At 40.1% G+C, this 27,743-nt stretch overlaps 1 protein-coding gene across 5 annotated transcripts in view; it reads left to right on the forward strand.

Annotated features, from left to right (window-relative positions):
• The first annotated feature begins 4 nt into the window (after positions 1 to 4).
• Positions 5 to 27,743, forward strand: part of ATG10 (autophagy related 10) — a 227,044-nt gene continuing 199,305 nt past the window's right edge. For 2 of the 5 annotated variants that reach the window (XM_061621880.1, XM_061621873.1), the window contains exons 1-3: positions 5 to 199; positions 11,169 to 11,291; positions 22,228 to 22,344. In XM_061621880.1, the coding sequence (XP_061477864.1) occupies positions 11,169 to 11,291; positions 22,228 to 22,344 (240 nt within the window). In that variant the 5' untranslated portion in view covers positions 5 to 199. Of the gene's footprint in view, positions 200 to 7,219; positions 7,287 to 11,168; positions 11,292 to 22,227; positions 22,345 to 25,970; positions 26,053 to 27,743 lie in introns of those variants that run through there. The other 3 variants (XM_061621876.1, XM_061621863.1, XM_061621867.1) reach the window with 3 other exon arrangements.

The raw sequence follows: 27,743 nt of genomic DNA on the forward strand, positions 1-27,743 counted from the left end.
GTTCAGGTCCTGAGGTTGCTCTCGGAACCCAAGGGAAAGAGGAAGGGAACCCTATTGGTGCTTTTGCGCCTGCTCTCTGGCGCGCTCTTTTTCTTTTTCTTCGAAAACCCGCATCCCGTCGCCGAGCTCCCCCCATAGGGAAATAAAGAGACGGCGTCTGTTGGGCGTTTCTGTCTGAAATTGGTGGGAGGCGAAGAAGGTGAGAGGAAGGGGGAGAAAAAGGAAGAGGGAGGATGGAAAGGAAGAGGCTGTTACGGGGCTCTGTGGTGCCAGCTGGCGCGAAGGCTCGGCGGTGTCGGCTGCGTCTCTTTGCCCTGAGAGCTTTCCTTCTGTGTTTCTTAGCCAACTTTTCTGCCTGAGCGCGGTGCGCCTCAGTGATGCCGTTTGGAAACTCCCGGCCTGGTACCGGCTTCCGTTTAAAACTTGCTCACTCGTTGTAGTGACACGTTTCCTTGGGTTGTTCTTCTGCCTACCCAGCCCCCATCATACCCTGCCAGCCATACTGACGCTACCCCCCCTCCAGTGCTAATTTCCTTCCATCTTTTCCCCAGCCGTATACAAGAATATTACAGACGGTGTGTGTGTGTGTGTGTGTGTGTGTGTGGTTGTTGTGGTGATACTGAGGGTGTGTGTGTGTGTTTCAGAGGATTCTCTCCCCCACCCCGGGCCCCACCCCGGCTCTTCAGCGACGTTTAGTCAGTACAACTTGTCAAATGCAGGAATGGTTTTACAAGAGATGAGGAAAGGAAGAAGAAATTGGTCTTTCCGCTTTGTAATTGGAATAACAACGCGTTTCTTTGCGCAGTTGGCCCTTTGGGACAAATTTCAGATTTTCTGAGAAAACAGATACATTTCGATCCATGTGCCCTCTGCCTCCCCGTTGTTATTTATTCACCCAAGTTGTGCAAAGGTGTACCGGTTGTGCTGGTCATTGGTCGCATCGCAGTTTTCTTGCTTATCAGCGGGTGGAAGTAGCATGGACTGGAATGTAGAGAATGAAAGGCCTTGAAAACAGCGGAAAGACACTTGTTCTTTCTAGAACTAGAGTCAGTTGGAGATGTCCTAAATATCTCCGGCAGGGTTCTCTGATGTACTTTAGAAGACCCCTGCTGGGTCAGATAAGTGGTCCATCTAGTCCAGCATTCTGTTTCCTATGGTGGCCAATCAGATAGGAAGCCCAGGAGGAAGACACCGAAGGTGATAGCTACTTCTTGTTATTCCCCAACCACTGGTGTGTTCAGAGGCACAAGTGGGACCTGCAACAAAATGTTGCAATGTTTTATGCTCCTGTTCACTGATCTATTCAGCCAGCTACATCCTCCTCCATTATCTTCTGTTCTATTCCCATCTGATCTTTTATTTCCATCTCCTCAACTTTCAGCATTCTATGGCCTCTGAGCATGCTTAGTCCTCACTGATTTTAGGTTTTTTTAAAGTACATCTGCACACACATTTTGCTACATAAGTAACAGCACTAATGCCTAAACACTGAAAATAAAGGAAACAAGTGAGGTCCTGTTTGTGTGCCTGAGGGGAGCTTTCAAAGGTCTCCCTTCTCAGGCAGGAGACTGCCCAGAGCAAGTGAATGGATGGGTGCATCTAGTGAGTGAGTGAATACATGCTTTTATATCTCTATGTCATTACCTATGTCTTCAAGTCATGCGATTCCCTCTCACACCTGGTTTTCAGTTATTTTGTCTCTCAGCATTCAGTTAGCACTCTGTGTGAACCAGGCTTGCTCTTTTCTCAGTGGGCTGCTTTTTGGGTTCCTCCCTTAAGTTTTTTTCTAATAAAAGATTATATTGTGTAAATCTTTGAATTACCCGGAGTCTGCTGATAACGCCTTCTTCTGCATCGCACTTGCTGCATAAAGCTGCAGATAACTTCAGGGCACAAATACTTGATAAAACACCTCTTGTGTTGTGTGCCAACTAGGCTCCTGAGATCTTGGGAGGGAGCTGTTCTCATGGTCCTGCTGTTGGGCAGTGCTCAAGGGGCTGATGATTTGAGCCAGAGCCTTCTCAGTGGTGGTTCTCTTTTTGTCGACCTCCTTGCCTTTGTATCAGGTGCCTTCAGTGCTTCACATTTGCTCTCTGCTTATCTCTTCCTCTTGATGCTGCCATTTTAATCAGATCTCTGGACATTTTGCTTTGCTAAACAGTCTATTGAATGTATAATATTGCCACTATTTTAAGTATCTGAGGTTTTACAAGCATTTTATGTTATTCGTTGTTTTGATGTGTTTTATATTATTATTTGCGAACTGCTTTGTGTCATCCTAATGAAATGTGGTATATAAATAAATATTTTGTTTACAGCACTCAGATAACTGAACTGCAGTTAGAACATGGGATGCTCCTGCTTCTGATCAGGTGGTACATTGTTTAAAGGTGTGTGTGTGTGTGTGTGTGTGTGTATGTGAGAGAGAGAGAGAGAGAGAGAGAGAGAGAGAGAGATGCATTGCACTCAGTGCTGAGTATTACGCTAGTGTACATCCTTTTTTTCTTAAAGGTGCTGAACCTGCACAGTTACATTTAAACATCTATGCACTGTTTCCCCTCCCAAATAAATTTAATACAGTATAGCAAAAAAGGAAGGGCGTGGGCTTGAGGCATTATAAAGTAGGCAGGTTTGAGATCATGCATCATCTAGCATTAGTTTTTATTACATGAAATGTAGTGAAAGGGTACAAATTCTACATTCAGAAAATAAACCCTGATAGTGAAAGTGGAGTAGTGGAACTACGGCCAGAAAGGGGGGCAGCAAGAGAGTTTTGTCTACACTAGTGCTACATCAAAATCTGTCCTCCAATTTCTCAAAAGCCCAAATATAGATCTCTACCACATCTGTATACATGGCAACGAAACCTTACAACATAATAAAACAAACATTATTTACAGTTCACAAACATTTTATACTTACCCTCTATATACATGCAACAGGTTCATTACATACCCTTTCATATCACTTAGTCTATGGATATATTCTTAAAACAATTACCTGGATACAGGCAAAGAAACACACAAAACATTTTAAAATGCATATAGTTACATCACATATTCAACCTACTTATTTTACATACCTGCACCCTTAGCAATATATATATAATGTATCATGCTACCACATGTCTTGCATACTTACTTACTAACATTTTTCTGTATATACTTAAAGAAAACAAGCAAACCATGTTATTAGAAATACAACTACAGTAGTGCCTTAACTTTAAAAGTTAAAGGTGAGTTCATGTTAACATTTGCATCTCCACTGAGATTTAGTATTTACATCTCTATTTGTTGTGACAAGGTTTTTTCTTATTACTGTCTTTATCCCGTGCAGCTAATAGGTTTAGATGCTCTTTCACCACATACTCAGTTTAAAACCAAGAGAGTTTTTTTTCCTTTTCAGGAACTCCATACCTTTAATCATTCCAAATAATCCATTAATAATTTTTTAAATTCAAAACCCTAATATATCACTTTAAATTCCAAGTGATGTTGCCCAATATTTACAGGGGTGCTAGAGATGGATAGCATTTACACCGTCCTACTTACAAAGCATTATAATGGTTTTACTTTTGTATCTGTACAACTCCCAAGTTTAAGTGTCTCTTGAATTACCCACATGCAAAATCTTTCCTAGCCAAACTTTTAAGTTTCAAGATTTCAGTTTCTCCTCTCCTTTCTACCTTCATGTTACATTCTCACCATGCATCTGAATCACACAGTATGGAGAAATATAAGCAGAAGCTACTTCTCCAGTGTCCACATCGTGGCTATTCATTTCAGTGCACCCTGGGATGACTGAAAAGAGATCCCTCAATACATTCACTACCATGCTTTTTATTCAACCTGCTTGCAGGTTAAAATTTCAGCTAACTTTAACCCTGTTATATCATTTCCAAGATTGTTCTGTCCATCCCAATTAGATAAATTTGACTCATCATCCACTCTTTTCACACATGTATACAACACCATATTTTCCTGTTATAATAGGGCTTTAAGCATGCTGGCATGCTGAATCTTACAGTGTTCACCCTCAACAACTACCACATAGTTCATGTCACTCAATCTAGCTTTGATCTTCACAGGCCTCTCCCAAGTGAACTGTAACTTGTTTCCTTTCACTGAATGTAGCATCAGGATCTCTTCTCCCAGTTTGAATACTTGATTTCTGGCATGCTGATCATACCAATGCTTTTGATGGAACTGGGCTCGATGAAGGTTTTCTCACATTACACACTTTGTGTTTCACACTTTTTGTCTTTATACAACATTCACATTTATCTGTGGATGTACATTGTCCAATTTTAATGCCTCTAGCCAAATTTTCCTTCTCTGGCATGTCCCATTCTTCGATGCCAAACATGTAAACACCAAGAATCACAGGTTTCTTTGGCTGTATTTGCATGCATAGTTTCAAAATATTCCAAATGCAAAAGTCCATTTTTCAATTTTGCAGTACAATGTACTTCTCCTTGGTCTAAAACTTGGCAAATTTTGTCACTCAGATAAAGTTCACCTCCAAGCTGCATTATTTTAGTGGCACTTATTAAATTATCTTTAAATGCTGGAACAAATAGGCAGTTTTTCAGTTCAAGTTCTCTGGCACCCTCTGGCATGTTGCAATGTAGCTCTACAGTGCCTATTCCTTAAGAACAGAAAAGTCTCCTGATGCTGTAATTACATTCTGTGTATGGGGGCTAAAGTTCTTAAACAAATTATTATTATTTATTAAATGTGTGGTAGCCCCAGTATCGATTAAAAATCTGGTTTTATAATAATCATTTTTCCATCAGATACATAGTAACTGGAATGCTTCACTTTAGTTTGGCTATTTGATTTTCTCTCAGCTTGCTTCTTAAAATCAACTTTCTCCTCTTTCCCTTCTAGGAGAATCTCTTTGAAGGTGATTAGGAGATTTGCATTTGAAGCAATTCTTCCTTTGTTTGTCTGTGCCCTGCTGTGGCTTCGGGGCATGACTTATCTCTCTATTCTGCCTTTGGATGCTGTTTCTGCCCACAGTAAAATTTGCGTTTTCAGACAGAGTTTGTTCCTGTCTCTCTTTAATAGTTCTGATCTTTCAGATATGCCATAATCTGATCTAAATTCTGATCTGTCTGTTGAAGTATGCAAGCCCTGATATAATGGCATTCATTTAGATAGGCCAGCAAAATAACTTTGTAAATCTCTGTCTAAAGATCTTCCGCATCTTTCAAATTCTCAGAGCAGACTTGTAAATCTCTCCAGATGTGGATTCAGATCCTCTCTGTCAGATTGTCTCAGTGTGTACAGTGACTTATAGAGAAACATCACATGATTTTTAGATTTTCTCTGATACACATTTTCAAGCTTTCCTCATATTTCTTTCGCATTCCTATAGCCCACGCAGACATTTAGTGCCTCATCTGATAAAGCAGAAATAAGAAGAAACTTCACTTTGGCATGCTTATGTTTCCAGGAGGCAGTGGCTGCTTCATCTGCTGCTGAGAACTCAGGATCAGTAAGGACTCCATGCAGATTCTTCCCTTCCAAAAGTGCAGTCGTTTGGAGTTTGAACAGTTCAAGTAGCCATGTCAACTGTCTGCTTGCTTCAGAAGCTGACACATACTTTACTTCTGTGGAAGAGAGTGCCCCACTTCCAACATTCCCCTCTAATCAATCCTAAGGAGTTCATAATCTGGCCTGCTTGTGCCACAATCTCTGGCCATTTATCTTCTACCAGCCATCTAAATTCTTGGGGTGTAAAATAGAACCGCTCCAGCCCTGTTAAATTCACCACTTCCTCTCTTGATCTGGCCTTGGACCCTTCCAGCCAGGTCATTAACAGTCTGTCCAGGCTGCATTTCAACTGGGTATGTGTTTCATCAGGTTTTTTCCTCGGGGACCTGAACTCCTTTCCACTGTGTTCAGGAGTCAGTCTAAATCTTTGTCTGACTTTAAACAGCTCATAATTCCTGGACTCCTCTATTCTCATCTCCCCGTATATTTCAGCCAGACCTCCACAAAAATGGGAATACATATACACCATTCTTTACTGATTCTCCGCACTCTGATCTGCACATTCTCTTTCAAAACTTGTAAAGAATGCTTCAATATTGTATTCTTTATTAAATCTTGGGAACCATTTTATATCCACCTGAGGTGAATGATGTCCAGAGGCACCAGTAGGCATCAAACTCCCCTTCAGTTCTAACTCTTTTATTTTCATATGATATAGCTCCAATTCATGAGTTCTTCCTTTCTTATTATCTCTAGTTCAATCTCGAGCTTATCTCTTTCCATCTCCAATCTTGCCATTTCTATTCTTTTTTTTATTCTCCACATTTCCAGTGTGACTGCCTCCATTTCAGTCAGTGGTTCAGTAACCCCTTCACCTACAGCACCAGGGTTATCCGCTGCTGTCTCTTTTACTCTCTTGAAGCCATCATTTATGGTATTTCCTTAAGTTTACCCTTTCCTTTTACCTCAGGAAATGCCAAATTACTGTATAATTCCTATTGTCCATTCTCTCTCTGTTCCTTTTTTACCATGCATTCTCAATGATTCCTTACTGTACCCAAACTTTTACGTCAAGTGTCACTGTTAACCAGGGCTGTGGAGTCGGTACGCCAAACCTTCAACTTCGACTCCTCTATTTTTTTACTCTCCGACTCTGACTCCTTCATAAATGACAAATGTATATTAACTAGTAATAACAAATTTACTGTAGTAAAATGGTAGCACAAGGCATTTCATCGCTATGGGCGGTTTATAAATGAAACTAAATAAATAAATAAATAAATCGCCATCACATGAATCATCAGGCTAGATTGATAGAACATAAAATATATTTGTTTGATTAAAATTTCTGAACAAGAAAACTTTCCTAAATTCCTATGAAAGTTTTTACTTTGAAGTCGGAGTCGGTACATTTCTACCAACTCCGACTCCACAGCCCTGCTGTTAACTCAAGCCCCCTTGTAGCCTTCCTTTTTAAACAGTGTGCCTCTAGTACACTCCAAGCTTTTGCCTCAGGAATTACAATTTACATAGAGGCTATTCGCCAAAATACTCAGCTTGTGAAGAAAACCAAACATTCTTCACCCAAACTGTATCCTTCACTAATTCCTTACTATTTACCCAAAATGTTTACCTCAGGAATTATTAAATATAGTTATTCTCTCATTCTTTTCTGCCATTGGGAACACTAACACTCACTTTTTCTCTCTGGCACTCACTAGCCAGTTATATCTACAGGATCCTACTGTGTATCCACCAAATATATGACAGCCCTTTTCCCAGCACCAAGTGAGTACAACCAAGTTCACTCTCCTAGTTATATTCTCTCCTGGCTGGCTGTCCCATCTTACCTGTCTTTTGTAACCCTTTCTTATGTTACTGACAGCCCATGAGGTGACTGTCCTAAAATAGGAGCAGTAAAATAAATGAGTGAAGTGTGTCTCAATATTTCTATAGTAACCTACTCTCAACCAGCCCCCAACAAACTGTCTCCCTCTTTCTCCTAAAACTCCCAATTCATCTCCATTTAACTCTCATCTAACTACATTATAACTCGAATCTCAACTCTTCTGCTTAACTGACAAAACAGTCATTTTACACTCTCCCCCTTCTCAACATTTAAGTTTCATGACTGTGGTGTCCTGCAAGATTCTACTTTTCTCCTACAACATTTATTTGAAGCCGCTAGTAGCTGTCAGGAAATTTGGAGTGAGGTGTCACCAATATGCAGGTGATGCCCAGCTCTATCTCTCCATCCCATTTGAATCAGGAGAGGCAGTTCAGGTGCTAGACTGGTGCCTGGAGATGGTGATGAGCTGGGGTGTGGGCCAAAAAATTGAATTTGAATCCTGATAAGACAGAGGTATTGTGTGCTTTGGCCTGAGGGGTGGGGAGATAAGGTTGTGCTTTCCTATAAGGGACAGGTCTGTAGCTTGGAGGTGCTCCTGGATCAAACCCTAACATTGGAGGCTCAGATAACCTCGGTGGCTAGGAATGCCTATTTTCAGCTATAGCTGCCAGCTATGGCACCGTTTGAACAGACATGACTGAGCCACTGGACTAATTGTTCTGGTAATTTCTAGACTGGATTACTGCATTATACCTTCTGTGGGGCTGCTCTTGAAGATAACTCAGAAACTTCAACTGGTCCAATATGCAGCAGCCAGACTACTGGCTGGAGTTCCATTTAGAACTCGCATAACCCCTGTTTTAAAACAGCTGCACAGGTTGCCCGTTTGTTTCTGGGCCCAATTCAAGGTGCTCACATCCGTGTTTAAATGACTTAGGCCCCAAATATCTGAAAGTCCACCTTCTTCCCTACAGATCCTCTTGGGTGTTAAGATAAGCAGAGGGGGCCTTCTTGGAAGTTCCACTGCCCTGAGAAGTTCAGGGGTGGTGGCCCAGGAGAGGCCATTCTCTGTGACAGCCCCTAAACTGTGGAATTCCCTCCCCATGGAAATGTGTTTGGTTCCTTCACTGTGTAGTTTCCATCATATGCTGAAGACACACCTCTTTGCCCTGGATCAGGTTGCTGCTGGTTTTCTGAGCCATGAGCATTTTGTAGGCATCAACCTAATACATCAAACACATCAGTTGAAGCTTGTATATTCCACCAAAATGAATTTGAACGCAGCTATGTATTTGGCTTTCCAGGTGCTCTATCCCTTTCTTTCCCATTTTTAAATCTGTAGTAAACCAAAAAGAACTATCAAGTGCTTGGTAAAATACCATGCATGCCTGATGGGCTGCATTCAGTATGATGAAGATACAAGTTGTGCAGACTTTCTATAAAATGCCCTTATTTTTGAACATTGACCATAAAGACAGATGATAATCTTATATGATAAAGCAACCAAATAAATTCTCACACAAACCCCTTCAAAATTCAGTAGGGTGCTTATCTGTGCACTTATATTTAATAAATATATAAAAAAGATCCTTCTTGTAATGATTTTATGGCATATGTATGGGAAAAGAGGCAACACTGTTACAGTTGCCAGTTTCTCTGTAAGGTCTACATCTGCTCATTTGCTAAAAACAGGTGGTTCTATTTAAAGTGTGTGTGAAGACTACAGTATTTTTACCTGCACTGTGTTGATTACAGTTTTGCATCTGATCATAGCAATGGGAAACCTAGTAATTACTGACATTTCCCCAAACTTAGAAACTTCCCAGTTCCTTGTACCCATACTGTCAATAATCCAGATAGAATTGAGAGATACCAGTGGGAGAAAGTTCACCTATATCAGCATTTCAATCCTCAAAGTGCTCTGCTTGTCGAAGCTCTGTTCATTTTATTGAAGCACATAGTCTGGCAGAATACATTACATGTTGGAATGTAAGAAGCAATACACGGTTTTTACTGCAGAATAAAAATGTAGTGAAATCAGTTTGTTGCCTGGCCTAAGGTAACAAAATAGACCTTAATAGAGAGAGGTATTTTACCATTGCACAAGTTGAAGTTGGAGAGCTTTATGCCTTTGGAGAAGTTTGCTTTTAGCTCAGGATGAAGAATCCTTAGCCCTCCAGATGTTTTTCGACTATAACTATCATACCTGACCATTGGCCATGCTACTTGGGACTGATGGCAGTTGGAGTCCAAGAACACCTGGAGAGCCACAGGTTCCCAGTTCCTGCATTAGCTCAATGGGCGATCAAACTGTACAGGGAATGAGTTACTATAGAAATGACTTAACATGCTATTATATGCCTTCAAGTTGGTTATGACTTATGGTGACCCCATGAATCAGTGACCTCCAGTAGCATCTGTCATGAACCCTGTCCAGATCTTGTAAGTTCAGGTCTGTGACTTCCTTTATGGAATTAATTCATCTCTTGTTTGGCCTTCCTCTTTTTCTACTCCCTTCTGTTTTTTCCAGCATTATTATCTTTTCTAGTGAATCAGGTCTTCTCATGATGTGTCCAAACTCATATGATATGATAACCTCAGTTTCATTATTTTAGCTTCTAGTGATAGTTCTGGTTTAATTTGTTCTAACACCCAATTAGTTGTCTTTTTTGCAGTCCATGGTATGCACAAAGCTCTCCAATACCACGTCTCAAATGAGCTGATTTTTCTCTTATCTGCTTTTTTCACTGTCAAACTTTCACATCCATACATAGAGATCGGGAATACCATGGTCTGAATGATACTGACTTTAGTGTCCAGTGGTACATCTTTGCATTTGAGGACTTTTTCTAGTTCTCTTATAGCTGCCCTCCCCAGTCCTAGCCTTCTTCTGATTTCTTGACTATTGTCTCCATTTTGGTTAATGACTGTGCCGAGGTACTGATAATGTCCTCGTTGTCAACTTTAAATTTACATAAATCTTCTGTTGTCATTACTTTAGTCTTTGACATTCAGCTGTAGTCCTGCTTTTGTGCTTTCCTCCTTAACTTTAATCAACATTAGTTTCAGATCATTCCTTTTTTCTGCTAGTAGTATGGTATCGTCTGCATATCTTAAATTATTGATATTTCTCCCTCCAATTTTCACACCTCCTTCATCTTGGTCCAATCCTGCTTTCCGTATATGTTCTGTGTAAAGATTAAACAAATAAGGTGATAAAATACACCCCTGTCTCACACCCTTTCCGATTGGGAACCAATCGGTTTCTCCATATTCTATCCTTACAGTAGCCTCTTGTCCAGAGTATAGGTTGCGCATTAGGACATTCAGATGCTGTGGCACCCCCATTTCTTTTAAAGCATTCCATAGTTTTTCATGATCTACACAGTCAAAGGCTTTGCTGTAATCTATAAAGCACAGGGTGATTTCCTTCTGAAATTCCTTGCTCCGTTCCGTTATCCAGCCTTTGTTTGCAATATGATCTCTGGTGCCTCTTCCCTTTCTAAATCCAGCTTGGACATCTGGCATTTCTTGCTCTATATATGGTAAGAGCCTTTGTTGTAGAATCTTGAGCATTACTTTATTTGCATGGGATATTAAGGCAATGGTTTGATAATTAATGCATTCATAGCATAATCATGAGCTTATGGCACATGACATAATTGCCCATAAGTAGAAAGTTCTTCTGAAGACAAGGGATTTGGCATGAGCCCAATTGCTACAGTCTCTCTTTGTACTGCTCTCTGTCCCTTTGGGAAATTTATATATTGTGTTTGGAGTTAACTGTACCTGCCAATACTAACAGTTTGTTTTCTTGATAGATGTCACTTCGGTTATGTGATGAAGATTTCTTTTTGGAAGAAAATAAATTCAAGCAATATTGTACAGAATTTATTGAACACTCACAACAGATAGGAGACAACTGGCAGTGGAGAAGTGTAAAGGTATGAAGCATGTTTTAATGTCTAACAAAGACACTATGTTGCTAGTTTTGTCCCAAGTGTTATAAGCCAGGAATGCGTTTTGATGTCCATCTCTACTCCCATTTTTCCTCATGTCTGTTTCCACACTATGGCTCTTTCAAATCAAATATTTGGGTGCACAGTCACATAATTTGTTTTTTAGAAGTGGTTCTTACAAGGCCGCTAAACAACAATTTAGCTGTTTTTAGTGCTTAATTGGCTTGTTTTTGCTGCTTCTGTTGCTTTTAAAGAATATTGCTTTTCTTAAAACTCATATGTATTTTTTTCCATTTGTGAACTGCCTTGAAAATATGCTTATTAAAAGGCAACATTAGGGGAAGGACTGGAACTTCAGTTCCAAAAGTAGTTTGAGGATTCAGTGTGCGTTTAAAGATTTTTGAGGTGTTTCTTAAACATGGAATCATCAGCAAGATTACACATTCTTACACTGGGAGCATTTCTGTTTTTAAAAAGTTTGTGCTTTTTTGTAGATCACCTTGTATAGCTTTGCAAATGGTTGCAAGAGTTACCAGCCCAGATTTATTTTTTTTACAAGCTCACCTGTTCACAAATGGCAGCAGTATTTATAGCACACTTATGGTCTCAAAAGAAAGACAAGAACTCTCTCTTTGAATTATCTTCTACTTAACAAAAGCTTACCTGCCTAGTTGCCTAGAAGAGAGTTACTTGCTACAATTTACCAAGCAAATGTCTGTTTGTAGATTGACCTTAATAGTACAAGTTTAGTTAAACACTGATGATATTCTAAGTTTTGCAATGAGACAATTTTGAGATTTTGAATTGAAATAAAAATTAAATTTCATTCTACACTGGTCCTCGGTTGGTCCATTTAAGCATATCTCAGGAAAATATATGCCACATGACTAATATTTTGTGGTAAAAATAGTCAGATTTAGGAGTTGGATGACAGGGCTATATGATTTTTGTGTGTGTGAGGGTTTTGTTCCATAGCCAATCCAATCTTGAATGCAGAATTTCAGTACTACCTTTTACTATTTTATTTGTTTATTTGACTTCTCCTTTCCTTCCTCGGGTTGTGGTCATAGTACTTGTGTCTCCCTCTCCCCATCCCATTCCCTTTTATCCTCACGATAACAATAATGTGACATATATCAGGTTGAGTGTTGACTGCCCCAAGTCAGCTAGTAAACAGTCAGCTAGTAAACTTCATGGCTGAGCAGGTTTTGAAGTTAGGTTTCCTTGATCCTAGGCTTGATCCTTCAACCGCTATACCATACTAGCACTAGCCCTCTGTGATTCTCTGTGCGGTATTATGGTGCTATAGGAAACTGGAACCTATCTACAGCAAGTGAAAACAGGTGATAGGCATAGCTCAGGGTTTTAGCTGGTACCAGTTTAAATCCCTGTCATCTCCAGCTAGGACTGGGAAATACCCCTTTTTAAAACCTTGGACAGCCGCTGTTAGTCATAGACAATATGGAGCTAGATGGACCAATGATATAAGGCAGCTTTCTATCATTTTGTGTACATGCTTTAGTTCCAATAAAATTACTGAGGCATAAGTGCATGTCACGGGAGAGTAGTGTTCAGTGCAATTCTATGCATTTATACAGGGCTGGTGCCAGGTGTGACTGTACTGTACTTATACAATACTTTATGCCACAACCCCCCCCCTCCTGATACAGGTGGCATGGGGCTAAAACAGGTCCACTCCACCTACCACTCTTATCAGTGTGCATGCCCTATGTGCTGTGTGTGCACTCCTGCCATCACCCAAGATGGCGGCAGGGGGAACCAACCCCTTAGGGATGCCTCCACTGCCATCTTGGGTGATGGCAGGTATGTATACACAGTGTGTGGGGTGTGCACACTGGTATGCTAATAGGGCAGGTAGGTGAGGTGGGCAGGCTTATTTAAGCCCATGCCACCTGTATCAGAGTGCCTGGGAGCTCCCACTCTGCGACCTGTGGCAGCATCAGGTCCACTGTTGCTGCTGTGGATTGTGGAGCAGGAGTTCCACCCTAAGGAGGGGCGCTGCAGCGACCTGAGGGCCCAACCTGAACACCTGCTGGTGCCAGGCCTACATGAATACTCTGCATTAAGCCTTCCTATGATCATTGGGATTTGTTCACATGAAAATGTGAACAGAACTATAACTTTAAGACACAAATCCATTAATTTCAATTGGTTTAAAGAATACCTGACTTTGAATTGTATCCAGCACTTAAGTGTGGAATTCTGTAGCTACTGAATATTCAGATTTTCTTCCTATTTCTGGCAAATCCTATATTTTTTCTGCTGTACTGCTTAGATTTGAGTTTAGCTATTGTTCCTCATTCGATGTTACAGCTGTATGTGCAATCAGATTTAGTTTGTTCTAGCACAGGTTCATTCTGAATTTGGCTCATTGTTTTTTAGTGGGAACATAAAGCATAGCAATAAAAACAACTAATTTTGTCTAAACTGATCTGTTTTGTGTTCAAATGTTTACTGACAAAAGTACACACACTGATTTGTTTTAGGTGCAAATGTAAGAAAAAAGTGCTAAAATAGCCTGTGGCACCAGCCACTGAGATTATATATATATAATATATATAGTAATATATAATATATACTGTATATAAATGTTCTGAAATGAGACACACATTGATTTAAAGATCAGAACAAATGAAATAAACTCAGAATCAGAAATGATACATCATTCAAAGAGTTAAATTTATAGTGAAATTTACAGTCTTTGTTGAGTAATTTAATGCTACATTAATGGGTTCTGTACAGGACTTGTTTTGAATATAATCCTTTTATATCAGATGTTGCACATATGCTTTCTGTGTGTGTTTGTCTAAAATAAATGAAACAGCTAATAAAACCCCAATTTGTTTGTGCTTCCTTTGAGAAATAAGCTCTTAATATGCAGCTACCATTCATACCGTATCAACTATGCAGTTTGGTTGCCTTTCAGCAGATACTCTTCACAGCTATGCTTGCCATGCGATACAATCAGTGCGTAAAGTTTTTCGGTAAGACTTATTTGTCAAGGACAACATGCTTAACTTGCTTAGTGGAGCTAGCATGTAGGAGGTTTAAAATGAGGTTGGGGTAAGCTCCTGCTCCAGGTGCAGTCAAAGGTTATTTAATATATTTATAGTTATTAAGTAAGGTTAAATTATGTAATGTTTTCAGTTTGGGATAATTAGACATGTTTTCAAAGTGGTAGATGAATAGCCAGATAATTGGGTTTTCAGACAGCTTTATGAAGAAGGCAGCAACTAGACAGAGGCACACTTGCATCTTCTTTCTTGACTCTGTGCCTACAGCCTAGGACTTACAGCTATTGGATATTGGTGGGAGAAGAGACTGTTTCAGAGAAAGGAGATCTGCCCAGTTAACTGTTGGCTGGAAAGCAGCAGCCACCGGGGTTGTTGTTTTTTACACCATAGCTTCTGAGCTGACCTGATGTAGAGCCACAAACAGCAGGAATCTGAGTATGGAAAAGTGAGCAGCAGTACCTGTAAAGGTATTCTAGGCTCATTTTAGATTTTATTTACTAATCATTCACCACAGGAATCAGTCAGTCCAAGAGTAATTCCTGCTTTATTCTTCTTTACATACATATGAATATATATCTCCCATAATGCAGATTGTTTCTTTAAATCTATGTGATGCCAGGCATGGGGTCTATCTCAGGTACAGATATGACTAGTTACAAAAACTTGTTTTCCAGTCCCTTGAGAGAAAAACAGCATATTCAGGGAAAGCAATCTGACATAGTTTAATTAAACTTGTGTTACAAGAGATTGGTTTAAAACAAAAATATTTTACATCCCCATTTGACTTAAAATTACTTAAAGATGAAGAAAATGAAATACCTGGTTTTCTTTTGTGAAATTACAATGAAACTATATTCCCAAATAGATGTACAGTTTTGTTGAAAAATATTGATGTTCCTTCCAGTTTCCTCCTGGGAACAAATGTTTTCTCCAAAAGTTGTACTTGTTGCTATCTAGCTTATATTTAATTAATAAAATTTTGGAGTGATCCAAACAAGACATTTATAGACTAATTTGGTCAATCTCAAGCAAGCATAATACTTGCAAAAATATTTATTTATTTATATATAACATTCCATATGTCTGCATATATGTAGATAATCTGACAGCCCTCAGCTAGCGGGAGGAGGACTGCTGTAAGCTCTGTTTGTGAAGAAACAGCAGCTTTTAGAGAGGAGAGAGATACAGAAGCAGAGAGAGAAGGAAAGATGAGCTACGGGCTGGAAACATTTTGGGGTGCAGGATGCATCTCTTTGAGGATTTGATGCAAGGTAACAGATCTGCTGTCTGGGAATTTATATGTTACTTGCCTTCACCTATGCCCTACATATCTGTAAATAAACAAATATTATAAAAACACCATAAGTCTTTGAAAGTCTGTCCTCCAAGGGAAGCCAAAACCTGAGTAGAACTGTCCCTAGAACTTCTCACCTCTTGAAATAAATTTGGGAGTACATAATAGTACATTTTCTTCTAAACCACTTGGTTATTGTGGATGGATGAATTAGGTATAAGGTAGCATCAGAAAACTGGGAAGATGGGGATGGGCAATAGGATGAGTTTGGAGAACCTGAAATCATAGCCCATGCAACTGCAGCAGAAAAGAAGTGTGGCAAGCCTTCTGGCAGAGTAAGCAAGCCTGAGTGCCTTTGCAATGTGAACCAGTCTTTGCCTTCCATCAGTATTTGCATTATTACAAAATCTCTCGCTCTAATTGGCAGAGATCTGTTTGGAAATTTACTGCAGCAATAGCTGGTTTCTCATGGTGGGAGCACTACTTGGCTGCTATAAGATGTAAGGGGGCAAAGTAAGTGAAGCAAAAAGGGGAAAAAAAGGAAGGTGACAGGGAATGATAGGCGCTTATAAATTATGCCTCATCTTGCACTGTATTCAGCCTGAACTTTGCCTTGCCCCCAACCTGGGCTTTGCCTCATCATAGGGCAGGACAACTGTGACAAAGCTATCTCTGTCCAGGAATAGCTGTATCTGGCATACCAGTTAAATCTGGAAGAAACACTCTTAGCCAATGAGGACACCTGGGCCTCCAGTGACAATGATAGATCTAGGAGTACTTCAAAGCTACGTACCTGGTCCTTCAAGGAGAATGCAACTCTGTCAAGAGCAGGCAAGTGGACAGATTTCTGAACTTGGGATCCGGTTACCTCACAGCTTTCATCTTTCCAGGATTCAGCTTCAGTGTATTGGCCCTCATCCATCCCATCAATGATCTAGGACTTGCATGGTCTCACAGGATTCAGATGTTACTGAGAAACAGAATTGAGTAACTTCAGTATACTGTGGCATCTTGCTCCAAATCTCTTAATGACTTCCCAATGGCTTCAAGTAGTTGTTAAAAAGCATTGCTGACAAGATGATATCATGTGGAATCCCATAGTGCCAATGCCAGGGGGCACCAGAAAGATAACAAATGCCACTTTGTGTGAGTGATCCAATGGGTAGGGACGGAACCACTGAAGCACAGTGCTACCAATTCCCATCCTACAGAGCCAGTCTAGGAAGATATAGTGGTTGATGGTATCAAAAGCAACAGAGAATGAATAAGAGCAACAGGGTCTTGTTCCTCTATACTTCTCCTGATAATACTCACCTTTCAAGGTGACCAAGGCTGATTTGATCTCAAAAGCAGATCTGAAGCCAGACTGAAATGGGTCAAGATAATTGGTATCATCCAAGAATGTCTGCAGTTGTGCTGCCTCCACTCTTTTGATCACCTGGTAATTGTCTATAATAGTTCAATCTAAAGTTGTCATCTTTAGGAGTGGTTGTATTGTTGCCTCTTTTAAGACCTAAGACATCACTCCTTCTTGTAGTGAGACACTCACTACTGTTTGGGCCCACACATTCAAACCTCCCTAGCAAACTTTAATCAGCCAGATGGGCAAGATGAGAGTGCATATGGACATAAGTATACCAGTGTCCAGCCCAGAGCCGAAAGAATGAGGCTGGAGCATGTGTGCAAGTAAATCTCGTTTTATTGGAGTAATGGATACATCAAAAGCATTGCGCTTCATAGGAAATCCTAGGCTAACTCACTAAAGTCCCTAACTATACTCTAGACATGCTCTGCAGCGTGTGAAGGAAGTTGACTCAGCGACCCCCCCCCTGAGAGCAGCAGGCTTATATAGGAAATGTTTTTGAACGTAATCTCTGACTCCTTCGTAACTCCTGTCTTTGCCCTGTCCGTTTCTCGCAGCGGCGGGAATGAGGAGACAGGGGCGGTGCCTCCACTTGCTCATCCGAAGACACCTGCTCCCGAGCAACAGGCTCGAGGTCAAGAGGCGGTGCCTCATTGGAATCCTCCTGGGAACTGCTTGGGAAAGGAGGAGTTGGCACTGCCTCTGAAACTTCCTCCCCCAAGTTCTCTGCCTCAATTGGGGGCGGTGCGCTCGGCTCCTCGGAAAGGACGTTACTCGTGGGAAATGGCTGAAGAGCAGGCTGCCCCCCTCCCGGACGCTCCTGTTCAGACACAACAATCCCAACTCTGCTTCTTCTGACTGCGGAGGCGCCTGGAGTTCATGCCTCCCCCCTTCCTGTACCTTCTGAGTTGGCTGCAGTGTAACAACCAGCAAGTACCTTGTTCATGCGTTTGGGCTGCATCAACTGAAAATGATCTCAGAAAACTCATTTACGTGGAAGATTGGATGCCTCATCTAGACTTGCTATAATACCAGTTTCAAGGTCATTGTGAAGACAAGCAATTTTACCCTCAGTGTGCCTTACAACAAGTCACAGCAGGCTACTGAAGGATCTAATGCTTCATTAACTGAATTAAGGTTTCAGAGACACTTATATCTCTTGGTACCAGTGACTGCTCAGAACAATAAGAGAAGATGACTCTTGCCTTTATATTCTGCCTTCGGCTTTCCAGTGGCATCTGGCTGGCTGCTCTGGGTACAGGATGCTGAACAGTCCCTTTGGTCTGATCCAGCAGAGCTCTTCTTAGGTTCTAAGAAAGAAATATAAAGCAGCCGTTCCAATCTGTATCCTCTAGTTGTTATGGTCTAGAACTTCCATCAGCCCCAGCCAGAATGGCCAATGGCCAAGGATGATGGAAGTTGTAGCCCAAAACTCAGGTTGAGGAAGGCCAGTGTAGCAGATACATGAGCTGAGGAAAGGGAAGCAGGCAGGATCAGCTTTGGGGACTACAAAGGAGTAGGAAGCAGGACAAGGGAATGGGGTGAGCAAGACATCAAGCCCATTCAAAGAAGGGATAAGGAAATGTATAGTGTAGGATAAGGAGTTTCCAGGAAAGATATGGAGGAAGTAGAAGCTAAGGGGAAGAAAGTTGGAGCAAAACCACCTGGGAACAGGGAAGCAAAGCTGGAGCTTGCATTTGCAAACCTATCCAGGTATAGTCTACCTTTACATCATTAATTCTGTACACATTTCAACCATTTGGTGGGAATCTGGCCTCTGGTTTGAGAGTATGGTCTAGAGGCGCATGAAGCCACCACTTTGCTGAACCTAAGTAGGTTTGAGTGTGGTCAGTGCCTGGATGGGAGACCATCTGGGAACCACATGTATGCTGCCTTCGGTTCCTTGATAAAAGAAAAAATGGAAATGGACTGCCTTCAAGTTGATCCCGACTTATGGCGACCTTATGAATAGGGATGTCATGGTAAGTGGTATTCAGAGGGGGTTTACCATTGCCTCCCTCTGAAGCTAGTCCTCCCCAGCTGGCTAGGGCCTGCTCAGCTTGCCACAGATGCATAAGCCACCCCCTTCCTTGTCTGCAACTGCCAGCTGGGGGGCAACTGGGCTCCTTGGGACTATGCAGAGAGCTTCGGCTATGGGGCGGTATAGAAACTTAATAAAATAAAATAAAGTATGTTTCTTTCTGATCATTTATTTTCACAGTTCTTAGGACTGCTTGCTTAATGTGAAATTTCATGTCATAGAACTAGAATTTATTTATTTGATGATATTTCTATTCCGTTTACATTAAAAGAAATCTCAAAGTGGTTTACAGAAATAAAATACGTATTAAACCAATGTCAGATATTTAACCAATAGAGCAGAAGGGTTCAGTGCTAATGTTCCAGGAAAGCCTGGCAAACAAATATGGTTTTACTAAGCTACAGAAGCACCCACCAGTCAGTGCCTCCAGAAAAATGGGAGGTGGGAGGGCATTCCAGATGGTAAGCGCCACCATGGAGAAGGACCACTTCTGTACTGTTGCCACATGACATTCAGCAGGTTGCAGCATTATTAGCAAGGCCTGATGGTCTTAGTGATCTACCAGGCCTGCTTACAAATGTAATAAATAAATAAATAATAATAATAGAGGAAGGGGGTCCTTTAGCATCCCAGCTACCAGGAACCCTTGAAAATATACTGTTTGTTCCAGGGCTCCTTGTGTGTAGGATGTATGCTATGGCACCATGGTCAGCAGAAGGAATGAAGGCAACCTCGCACTGAAACCTGCAGTGAAACCTTCATGCTAGTGCTGTCTCACCAATGGGAAAGCTTGGAGGAATAAAAACAGGATGAGGTAGGGAATAGGAGCTCATAGAGAGGTTATGTGGATTTGCAGAGGGTGATGGTAGATGTTCAGACCCTGCCATGCTCCCAGTGACATTATCACTGGAAGCACCATAAGATCTGAATTTAGAATTGGACTAAAAACCCCAAACTGTATTCTGATTTCTTTTGAAAAAGGCTCAGTTTGTCAACCCTAATTGAAAAACAAGCATTCATCACTACTTTATTTCAGGAGGCCTTGTCTAAACTTAAACATTGAGCAACTACACCTACCGGATGTGGTCTTCAATGAAAGTATAGCAAACCCTCCAATAAAAAGTATCACTATAAAATTGCATGTAGAATTTTCTAGCTTTAACAGGCCTTAAACGTTGAAATTTAAGTTAACTGTAATACTACTCTTTCGTTCTTATGGCACTCTTTAGTGTGAGTTTTGTGGGTCTGCATACTTTTAATGTTTAATTTTAGAAAGTGCTACTTCACGTTCTCATGTTTTACAGATGGTAAATTTTCAATCCTATTTTCAATGGCATTTGGGAAGGATACATCCTCAGTGCCTCTATTGAAATATCTATTGAACGTTTGTGTCTTTTCCCCCTCACTATTTACAGGTTTACCATCTGCACCTAACAGAAAGTAGGTCAGCTGTTATGGTTTAAACAGTACCACCTTGCTTTATTTTGACTGTTGGGTAGTGTGTTTTTAAGCCCCCCCCTTACTGAATACAGTGTTAACTAGTTATTCACATTCATGGCCCTCCCCATAGCTATTTATATTTTCTCTCATATACATATAATATGATAGGAGTATTTTATCACAGGTTTTTCTTTTACTGTCTGAATATCATCCTTTAAATTTCAGTGCATTTACAAATGATACATTCCATCTACCTTTATGCTCTTGTGTACCCGATAATATGTTCTTAAAATAAATCTCAATTCCTTGTCAACATTTTTCATTTCAAAATTTTATTTTGTTAGTTATGTTGACTACAATATTGCTTTAAGTGTTTGCAAGTTTATCCTTTTGGTTTTTTAAGAAATTGGCAGCCAGATTATGAAAATGACCTTAATTAAGTAATTAAATTAATTAAATGACCTTAATTAATTCTCTTGGGCTCAGTTGTGGCCTTATATATTACTTACTTATTGCTATTGTGACTATTAAAGTGTAGTTCTTTTGTAATACTGTTAGATCCTGTGGTGCTTGTTGTAGGTTACTTTGAAGTGCTGGGTTCAAATATGGAAGTGAATTAGTATACAATCTCAGTAACAGTAGGATAGAGTGAATCTTCCTCTACCCAATGGGAGGCAATGTCCCCCCAATAAAACACAATTAAAAAAACACCCAAAGAAAGAAAGGAGGGGGAGAAAGAAAAACACCCCCTCCTACTTGCTCCTTTTTCAGTGTGCGCCTGACAGGGCTTTGGATTTGGTGGTTCCCTCACCTTGGATTCTCCTTCATATGCAGCTGTAGGGTTGTTCTCAATTTGATAATGGCAACTAGTGTATTAGTAGCCCAGGTTTTTTTGGGGGTGGAGCATAAATCTTACTGGCAAGCTAATGGAAGAAAAATGCTGGTCTGAGAGTCTTAAAGATAACTCCTGTAATGCAGCATGTGGAAGGAAAGAGGTGATGTACAGTACTGAGAATATAAATGTGAGGAATAATTCTATGAACACTGGGAAAGGAAGTATGTACAAGATCAATAATTGGATTTAACAATGAACCGAGAACCTACAGGATTGGCATGACATGAAATAATGAGAAGTATATTGGGTTGAGGAGCTGATGAAGAAAAACTGAAGGGCTAAATCACATTTTTATATTAGTAATTTAAATTTAGTTATGTGGTGTAAGAAACTGTAATAATCTTAATTGATAGTTTTTTTCTCTTGGTTTATTTTATTTGTGAATATATTTAAGATGTCTTTTTTCATTTTCTATGTTTATAATAAAATAATAAATATTTCTGTCCCTTATTTCCATCAGTCCTAATGCTTAACACTATACAATTTTCTTGTTCCATCAAGTTTTGATCTCTACAAAAAGTACCTCTTTTAACCCTCTGTCAGTAAACAAACAAACAAACAAACAAAATGACTATGAATCAAGTTTGAGGCTCATATTTACCCCAAGAAATCTATATAAATAAGATAAAATACTTGGTGGAAGTCATTAAGCATGGCACCATTTGCAAATAAAAAAAGAGTAGTGAAGAATAATCGTGAATTCCACTGAAGGTCTTTGACCATCTTTGTCAAGAAACGTAAGTTGGTTACTGAGACCTAAATGTTTCATTTCTTGAATTGCTGAGGTTTCCGGTTAAAGGTAGCAGCATAGTTAAAATATTTTATTAAGCAATTTTATTTTCTTTAAACACAGGACTCTGTTGATGGCTATATGACAAAGACACACTTTCATGTGAAAGGTGGAGGTCTTTCATCAGACATAGGAGATATGGCAAGTGAGAGTGGTGAAATAACATTTGCACATACTGAGGTGAGTACAACATATACTATTAGTAAAAGAACTTATAATTGAAAACATTCTGATATTTTGATATTGTTGGAGTTCAGCAACTTAGATTGCATAATTTTCTTTGGAGTGCATCTGCATTGAGAAAGGAGTGTTGGGACAGTTTGCATAAAAATACATAACCTCACTTTGGAGAAGCTATTTTGTATCTGATAGCAAAGTCAGGTCCAGGGATCAGTTCTGAAAAGTGAGCTGATTCCATTCCGTTTTCTGGCAATCCTCAAGAGCTAGATGTAACCTGCAGCTTTGTGCTATTCTGCCCAATTCACATGGATTTTAAAGACCTGTATGATTCTGAAGAAGGGGGTGGGAAGGGAAGCAGTGTAGTGGATTGGAGCTTCAGAGCTCCCGTCCCCCGATACTGTTGCCACTCTGCTCCACCCCAGCCCCATTCAGGTAAGCTGCAGTGACAATGGCGTCAGGAGGGAGGCTCCACCACACCTCATGGGGTGCTACTAGTGCAGTTCTTTCAGTTATAGGAGGAAAAAGAGTAACATAGAACAACTGGTGACCTTGCACCAGAATCAAAAACTTATAGCATAAGGAAGTCTGGATCTCAAGTTAATTTTCTATACACTGGACAACTTATAAAATCCAAAGCACAGTGTGCTACATACAGATCAGGAGCAAACATGGAACAGTACAGCAAGGTAACCCATGTAATTTCAGTCAAACTGTGCCACAGTGAATTTCATCAAGGCTAGGGCTAACCAACGAAAATTACCCAGCAACTAAAGATTATTACAATTCTAAACCTTCAAACATGTCTTCTCTCAGGTTAACAGAAGCTGGTTTCCCGAAACAAAATTGTTCAAATTTTTTTGGACATTATTAGGGAACAGATTGGAATATATGAACTGGTTGAGCAGCCAAGTAACTGATTGTTAGAACTTATAGGGCTGATCATACTGAGAAGGATCATTGTGCTACTAAGCCTAAATAACTTTACAAATTAGGATATTAATTAGGAACAGCCTGGAAGGAAAACTAAGGAAATTAAAGTCCATGGAATCTGCACAAAGGCTGCTGAGGAATACCTTATAGAAGCTGAATTTGTGTATCGCCTGGAACAAAGAAGCAGAAAGGCAAGGAAGCAACCTGCTATGGTTGCGTGATGGGATACAAGACTACATTCACACTGTAAAGGGATTCTCTATACAATGGGAATTCAGTCAGTTTCTAATAGAAGAAAACATTAGTTTTTGGCAGGCAAGATGAAATAATTAGGGGGAATTTGAAAAGCAAATGTAATTCACTAAGAAGAAAATATGAAGTTCTCAGGTACATCAGTGGAGCATCATTGGAGTCACTGAAATTAAAATAAATATTGCATTAGAAGTGAAAAAACATTAATTGGATTAGTTGTTATGCTAATAAAAGAGCTCCATGAAATGGTGGGCTATGTGGAGAGTATGATTTTTAAATAACTAGCATTCTGATCCTGGGTGTCGGTGTGAACTGTTAGAATCATACCACGTTTTATGAAGTTGTCTAAAATGTTTTCTTTTGTAAGAACTAAGTGCATATAAATGCATGCAGCATTTTCAGCTATTCAAATGATTTAGGTTAATATTAATAAATAATAATAATAATAAATTTAATTTCTGTGTCGCCTATCTGGCCAATGGCCACTCTAGGCGACGTACAAAATCGTTAAAATACAAAATGAGAAAATACAATGATACAATATAAAAACAGTATAAAAACAATGCAGCTGCAACAACAATAATAAAACAGGGCAGGAGGCATTTCAGTTATAGCAATTAACCCTCCCCGGAGATCCCGAAGGCCTGTTGAAAGAGCCAGGTCTTTAAGGCTTTCCGAAATACATTTAGGGAAGAGGCGTGCCGGAGATCTTGTGGGAGGGAGTTCCAAAGAGTGGGGGCCGCCACTGAGAATGCCCTCTCTCTAGGTTAATATTAAGTTCAAAAGAGCAGCAACAAAATAATGCCTGTATTAGAATCATCTAAAAGTCACAAAATAGCAAAATAGCTTTCAAGTTTCACAAAACTCTTCCCCAGGCTCAATATATATAACGGTGAATGGGAGAGGAGAAGATTTTAAAATGTTGCTAGTAAAAGGTATTATGGAAACACTTGCTGTGATGAGATGGTGAATTGGGAAGCTTTTTTAGACTAATTAAGAGTTTTATGCAAGATGAAAAGTGTTTTGCTGTGCAGAGTTTTTCACAGTTCCTTGACTCAGGGCTAAACTGTGACACAGGAGAATTGTAAATGGATCTCCCCCCTTATCCTCCTTCGTCTTATTCTTCAAAAGCAGCTATGTTGGAGTGGGGCTACAGCGATAGGGGATGGGTTTTTAACTTTTTCTTTGCATACAATTTCTCCAATTTATATGTCCCTTGTGAGACTGCTGTTAACCATGGAGCAGGAAAGACAAATGCTTTGATTTGAAAAAACTCCTCTATGAGCGTTACAAAAACTTACAAAAAGTTGAGTCCAGTTTTTAGCTTTCTGTTTTTATTTTTATGGTATTTAATATTATGGGTTTTATCACTGTGTTTTAACAATTGTACACTACCTTGGGGCCCATTTAGACTGCAAGCCAGGCTAGAAATACCTAGATAGACATGTGTATGTTACATGTCTTTCCCTCCCTCTTTAGTGGTTGGGGGAGGGTTATACAGGAAATGTCCATTCTCTCTCTCTCCCCCAACTCTGCAGCTGTTCAAAAAATCTAAATCTTAAAATTGGAAATCCAGTTTTCTGTGTTTTGCATTGTTGGCCCTAATTTAAAATGTTTTTCATCTGTGAACACAAGAAGGATAGGACCAAAGGTCTTATCTAGTCCTGCATCCTTTTCTCAGAGTGGCCAACCAGATGCCTGTCAGAAGCCTATAAGCAGGCTTAAGTGGAACAAGACTCCCCTCACTTGGGTTTCCCTGCAACTGGTATTTAGAAGCAACTGCCTCTAACAGTGGAGACAGAGCCAATGGCATGGCTAGTAGCCCTTGATGGCCTTATCCTCTATGTATTTGTCTAATCTCTTTTAAAGCCATCCAAGTTGGTAGCTATCACAACACCTTGTGGGAGTGAATTCCAGTTTAGATGTGTGCTGTGTGAAGAAATAATTTCCTTTTGTCTGTCCTGAATTTTCCAATATTTATCTGTATTGGATGATGCAGCATTATGAGAGAGGGAGAAAAACATTTTTTTTTACAATCACACCCTGCATAATCTTGTACAACTCTACCATGTCCCCCCTTACTCAACTTTTTAAAAAAAAACTAACACTCCCCATGTTGTAACCTTTCCTAATAGGGGAGTTGCTCCATTCCCTTGATCGTTTTGGTTGCCTTTTTCAGAACTTATTTGAGCTCTGTAATACATTTTTTGAAGTGTGGCAACCAGAACTACATGGCATTCCAAGTGTGGTCACACCATAGATTATTATTGTTGTTGTTGTTGTTGTTGTTGTTATTATTATTATTATAGTTTATTTATACCCTGCCTCATGGCCAAAAGGCCTTCAAGGCGGCTTACAAGAAAAACACAAATATAGAAATACATCAATAAAACAATACAATTTACAAAAATTAAATAACAAATAACATTATTAAAAAAAAACAGCGATTACAACTTCCAGTGAAAATACAGGATGGTGCAGGTACCTGGAGCAGCAGAAACATCTCAGGTTGTCTCCAACAAAGCTGTGAGTTGATTCTCTCTCTTTCCTTCTATGCTTGCAAGTCCAACACCTTCAGTTGAACTTCTGATCAGCTTCTGATGGCATAATACAAGCTTTCTCCAGCACCAGCCGGTCCCACAGAAGCAGGGTGGGTCATGGCCTGGATGTCATTCCTCATCCCGCCGCCATAGTTGTAAATGGCAGCTGCAGCTGCAGCCCCCCACTTGGCAGCCACATAGATCTTTTCGGAAGTGGATCTCACTTTTGTGAGAACGTGTACATGTATATATGTGCCTTCTTTTTCTCAGTCTGGCACTCCATTCTGTTCTCTTACCATACCACACTTTCTCCCTGTTGTCTTCTCCCAGTTGCTCTAGTTTCCTTTCCCAAATCTCCCAGATTGCTTCCCTTGCCCACTCTGCTTTCTGTTCATTGCTCAGAGTCTTGAAAAGCACATATAGCTGAAACAAGACATGGTCCTGGATATTGTCTGGTAGTCCCTGGACACAAGAATCCAGGATGGAGCAGGTGCCCCCAGATGCTCAGTGACCTTATGCAACGCAGCTGGTACTTGAGATTCCATTTGCTTTTATTTTGATACACCGCTTGGGTATTCCTTAAATATAAAGCAGTTTGTAAATTTTGAAATTAAAAAAAAGTTTACTAATCTGCAGATCAGCCTTGAGTTAATAAAGCTGCAGCCCATCTGGTGTCTTTAAGCCATTTTCATTGGGTGATGAAGTTTATGGTAAATTTAGTCAATTTCTGCAAATTTTAATTTGGAAATAATTTTTAATTTCAAATTGGAAACTTGAGAAGTTTTGTTCCAGACTTAGAGTGGGACACAATGATAAAACCAGTGCAGACAAAATGTATGCGGCTATATGTAATGGCATTATGATATTGGCAGTTTTATTTTCAATCCTTTTCCTAATGATCCCTGATATGAGATTAGCCTTTTTTTTTTTACTGCTGCTCTACACTGGTCAACATTTTAATTGAGCTGTCCACCACCAATTCTCTTTCAACTTTCTTTTTACCAATTTACTCAGTTTTGAGGAGTTTCCTTTTTTGAAGTCAGATGTGACTGTGTTGGATTTTCTTGGCATATGTGAATTTGATAGCATTATGGTCACTGTTCCCAGTTAATTCAACAATGCTTACATCTCATGCCAGGTCTTGGGTGCCACTTAAGATTAAATCCAGGGTCACCACCCCTCTGGTTGGTTCCATGACCAACTGTTCTACGGTACAATAACTTAAGAGTGTTAAGAAATTTTGTTTCTGATTTTGTGATTAGAACACACATTTACCCAGGCTGTGAGGGTAACTGAGGTCACACATTTCTATGGCATTTCCTCCCTTAGATTCCTCCTAGATTTCATTCTCCATTCTAAGATCACCCTGGGCATTTTGATCAGGGGAAGCAATAGTACATCCCCAGGACTAAATTACTCTTGGAACCCAGTATCATCACCCATAGTGATTCTGTGGAGGTGTCTGTTTGGGGATATCTAGCTTGTTTACTCTGTGTCCTCCTTGGCATATAGAACACCACTGCCTCCTTCTCTAGAGATAGTCTTCCACTGGTTCTGTTCATGCCACCAGGTCTTCTTAAGACCAAGCACTCCAGCTCATCCATCATGGCCTAGAGGCTGTGGTGCTTTGGCCTCTCAGAATTGCTGTCCAGTGTCCCTGTACTATCAGTGCCTAGT

This window comes from Rhineura floridana, chromosome 1 (genome assembly GCF_030035675.1).
Source record: "Rhineura floridana isolate rRhiFlo1 chromosome 1, rRhiFlo1.hap2, whole genome shotgun sequence".
Lineage (NCBI taxonomy): Eukaryota > Metazoa > Chordata > Lepidosauria > Squamata > Rhineuridae > Rhineura > Rhineura floridana.